Consider the following 4,399-nt stretch of genomic DNA (forward strand, 5'->3'; position numbering starts at 1 on the left):
TAAATAGAAACCCACAAAATGATCTAATGATTTCCATAGAAATTTTCTTTCCATAGGAAACCTACCTGATAAGATTCATAAAAATGGGAATAAAAGAAAAATGTATCAACAGGCTCAAATTTGTTAACTTCAGTTTTAATTTAAGAGGATAATACAGATTTTGGTAGCCCGGGAAGAGGAGTAGGAAGGTTGTGGAAAGGCTGGGAAACATCAGAATATCTTTATAACACAAGACATTTGGCCAACACAAGCAAACTTTGTGCCTACACACACACACACACACACACCCCACAAGGCACTGAACAAAATCCGTTCCTGATGACCACGGGACCTTATGAATCCACCACTGGCTTCTATCATGGAGGGGACAAATGCCCCCTGCCCTGAGCCTGGCCACAGCCAGCCCATCCCCTGTGGGCACTTTGTCTAAGTCCTGCAGGGGGCGTGGCTTTGCTACTCAATGGCAACTGGATTCCAAGAGTTTCAGGAAGGGTGGGGGAGCAAGATATCAAAGGCTCAAACTCGCCCCCTTCGTCCAGACAGACTTTTTATATTTCATTTGATGAGGATTAGGAAGAAAAGGGCGAGGATTAGGCCTAATTTACTGCCTCTGTCAGAAGCCGGCGAAGAGTGGAAGGGAAGGGAGTAAGTGGATTATGAAAAGAAAACAAACGGAGAAAAAGGGGGCCAAGGATGAACTGCGTTCCGTGATATTTATTCATCTGATTGCAAAAGGAAAAGAAGGAATGTGTTCTAATGGTTCACCTTCCTGTGAACCTGGAGCTCCTGAAACCCTGACAAAGACCTTCTGACACTGCTGTGAGGTAGATCGGAGCCGTTCCATGGCTACAGTGAGAGAGGCCAGTGCTTGAGAGCCGTAATGAGGGAACTAGAGACAAAACCCCAAATCTTGGTCTTTTCCAGCCTGCTACTCTCAGCCTGGGCTATGGAGCCTGGAGAACACTGCGGTCTCATCAGGGTTTGGGTGGCAGAAGGAATGGGACCGGGGGCGCTCTCTTTGCCCTAAGCCCTCACTGACTGCACAAGCGAGCCAGGTGATGGGTGCCCTCTACCAAAGCCAGCTCGCTGCTCCAGGGCAGCTGGGCACTACCACCGAAGGAGGAGTGAAGTTCAAGGGTGGGGTTTGGAAAACATCTCTCAGAGAGTGAAAGGATGGTGAAAACCCACTTGGTAAGGATTCCCCCCTCGGGTCACATGGCCCAGTCGCCAGGTTCTGAAGGGTAGAGTGTCACAGCCCGGAAATCCCATGGGATTCATTGTGAACAGAGGCTAGAGGCTTTCCACAAGTTCTGATCAACCGAGTTGTTGCTTCTTGTCCTTCAGGCCTAAGAAACTCCCCAGGAAGCCCTGAAAAAAAAAAAAAAAAAAAAAAACGGAAATAGCCCCTGGGGTGAAGAGAGGACCAGGTGCACTGAAGGGAGGGATAGGGATCAGGGACCCTGGAACGCACATTTAATTACACAAAAACGCCAGGGCACCACCGGGCCACACACGCCCCACCCCACCCCCACTCCAACCCAGCCCAGGCACGAATCTGCACTCACAGGCTCCTCACTCACAGCTGCACTTCATACCGGAAGTGGATTCTCACCTCCACGGCCGTCAAAACCGTTCTGAGAAAACCCAGAACTGAGTCCAAGGGCTTGGGGGGTGGAGGGGCGGGCACTAGCCCTGTCTTCAAGTGTGAGCCAGGTCTAGAGATGGCCAGAAATCGGGGTGGGAGTGGGGGCAAAGAACTGAGCTGGAAAACCAAAACTAGAGCAGACCCGGCGCCCTGGCTCAGGCCTGCAAAAGTGAGCTCTTCAGTGAGCTGACATCGCACCACTGCATTCCAGCCTGGGCGACAGAGATGAGACCCTGTCTCTATTTAAAAAAAAAAAAAAAAAAAAATCCCTAGAGCCAACCAGGCAGTGCCAGAGTCCTCGGGACACCGCAGCGCTTTCCCATGGCGCACCTGTATCCTGAAAGGAAAGGGCCCTGGGTCCCATTTTGGTTCGCCACTCCTCGTTCCTTCTCTCAAGCAGAGCCATCCCAGGTCCCACCTTCTCCTAGGAAACTCCAAACTCAACAAGTACACGCATGGAGACATCGCAGGCTTCCGGACCCTGAGCCGCTGTTCCCTTCGCCCCGGTTACCTACCCGTCGAGCTGTCGGCAAAGCCTGGGCTGCGCGGGGCTGGTCCGGGCGGCCGAGGCGCCCGGGGGAACGAGGGCGGGGGAGGCGGCGGCGCGGGGCTCCAGGGGCAGGCAGCCGCCACCGCGGCACAGAAGACGGCGGAAGGCGCTACGAAAGTCCGGGCTGCGGCAGTAGATGAGCGGGTTGAAGGCAGAGTTGGCATAGCCTAACCAGTTCAGGGCGAGGAAGGCCGGGCCGGGGACCAGAGAGGGGCCCCCCAGGGCGCGCAGCACGTTGGCTAGAAAGAAGGGCAGCCAGCAGAGAGTGAAGGTGCCCATGATGAGACCCAAAGTGCACAGGGCCCGGTGTTCCCGGAGAGGCAGGAGGCGCTCGGGCCGCCGGCCGCAGGCGGGCACCGCTTCAGCCGGAGCGCAGGTCCCCGCGCGAGCGGGGGCCAGAGTGCGCGAACGAGCCGGCGGGGACTCCTCGGGCGGAAAGCGGCGCAGCTCCCCGCGCAGCAAGCGCAGCTGGCGAGTAGCCACCACGAAAACCCGCGCATAGACGAAGAGCATCACGAGGAGCGGAAGGTAGAAGGAGACGGAGGAGGACAGCAGCACGTAGGGCATGTTGGAGGCGAAAGCACAGCAGCGCGGGTTGGAGTGGCAGCGCTGCGCCTCGGCGTCGGCCCCTACGCGCCACCACTGGCTCATGATGGGCGCAAACGACACCGCGGCCGACACGACCCACACCAGGACCACGGCTGCCCGGGCGCGGCGCTTGGTGACCAGTGCGCTGTAACGCAGCGGGTTGGTCACGGCCAGGTAGCGGTCCACGGCCAGGGCGCACAGGGTTTCGATGCTGGCGGTCACACACAGCACGTCCACTGAGGTCCACAGCTCGCAACCAGTGGCGCCCAACGGCCAGTGGCCAGTCAGCGCCAAGGTAGCCCCCGGCGGCACCACCAGGAGTCCCACCACCAGGTCGGCTGTGGCCAGCGAAGTCACGAACACGTTGGTCATGGTCTGGAGTCTCGGCGTCCGGGCGATGGCCACAATGACCAGCAGGTTGCCTCCCACGGTGGCCAGCACCGCCAGCGCCAGCAGCGCCCCGGCCAGGGCCGCCGCCCACGGCACCCCTGGCAGCCCACTGGTGTTGGCGGTATTGGGGACGTCCGGCCACGGGGCTAGAGTACTGTTCCCGTGAGGCCACGGAGTCATCCCTGGTGGCGCGTGGGGGTGGGAGGGAAAGAAGGGGGCTTCCCAAATCACCTGGCTCAGGGGAGGGGGCAGCGGGACTTGAGAGCGACTCCCCCAGCCTGGACCATCTTCCCTAGCAGTCCGGGCGTGAGCGCTCAGCCTCCCCTCACCCCCACTCCCTCCGTGCCACCGCTGGGGGAGGAGTGCGGCGCTTAAAGGGACAGTGGCCGGCGGATAGTCTGGAGGGGCCTCTGGAGCCGAATTGGAGAGTGGGGAGGATGGCCAATGAGATGTTCCACGTTTCCTTTAGCTAAATCTGGAGGAAGGGACGCCCTGGCTCCTCTGAGACAATCTGTCCACCCCTGCCCTGGCCAGGCCCCTGGACTCAGCACAGCACTCCCCGGACACTGGCTTCCTGGAGCCCTGTGCCTCCTTTCCCAGAAGGTCCCAGAGGGCTCCCATCTTCGCCCTTTACCCTGTCAGAGGGAAGGTAACCCGCTGGAGTCAAGAAAAGGATCCCCTCATCCACTTGGGTGGCCTCCCCTAAGGTATTCTAAATTAAGTAATACAGAGCAGCCAGTACCTCCTCTCCCAAGACCTCAGCCTGATGAGATCTGTCCCCTTTCCCTTCTATTTCAGTTACTTTCTCTTCCCTTCCAACTTTGTTCTCTCTCTCTCCCCCCCCTCCTTTCTCCTCTCTCCCTTTCTTTCTCTGTCTGTTTCTCTCTCTGGGGGGTAGATCTCTGTCTCTGTTTTTCCCAGGCTGGCTTTGAACTTCTGAGCTCAAGCCATCCTCTTGCCCCAACCTCCTGAGTAGCTGGAATTACAGGCTCGAACCACTAGTAGGTTCGGAAGTCTTTTTCATTGCTAGCCCTGGATTTGCATTTGGATTTGGCACTATGTAGCCTGCAATGCTGCAGAATTTCAATTTCTCCATCTTCCCCACTCTGCACTGCCCCTTCCACGCACTTTTCCACCTAGAGGTTTTCTAGATAGCCTCTTCTCTTAAAACCCTTCTGTTATAAAGCCATGTTAAAAATGGATGAGCCAAGAGGCGGAGAGGAGAG

At 57.4% G+C, this 4,399-nt stretch overlaps 1 protein-coding gene across 1 annotated transcript; it reads right to left on the reverse strand.

The window, feature by feature from the left end:
- Positions 1-694: 694 nt before the first annotated feature.
- Positions 695-3,883, reverse strand: ADRB3 (adrenoceptor beta 3). Its single transcript, XM_017536433.2, has 2 exons — positions 1,566-3,883; positions 695-1,368 (listed from the first exon to the last, which is right to left on the reverse strand). Exon 1 carries the CDS (start codon positions 3,351-3,353, stop codon positions 2,157-2,159), a length of 1,197 nt encoding a protein of 398 aa, XP_017391922.1. The 5' UTR covers positions 3,354-3,883; the 3' UTR covers positions 695-1,368; positions 1,566-2,156.
- Between the last annotated feature and the right edge of the window lie 516 nt (positions 3,884-4,399).

Source organism: Cebus imitator, unplaced genomic scaffold, assembly GCF_001604975.1.
Source record: "Cebus imitator isolate Cc_AM_T3 unplaced genomic scaffold, Cebus_imitator-1.0 Scaffold5, whole genome shotgun sequence".
Lineage (NCBI taxonomy): Eukaryota > Metazoa > Chordata > Mammalia > Primates > Cebidae > Cebus > Cebus imitator.

Bases quoted from the DNA above. Each gene is read 5' to 3' on its own strand.
- ADRB3 (XM_017536433.2), bottom strand. From the start codon at position 3,353: ATGACTCCGTGGCCTCACGGGAACAGTACTCTAGCCCCGTGGCCGGAC.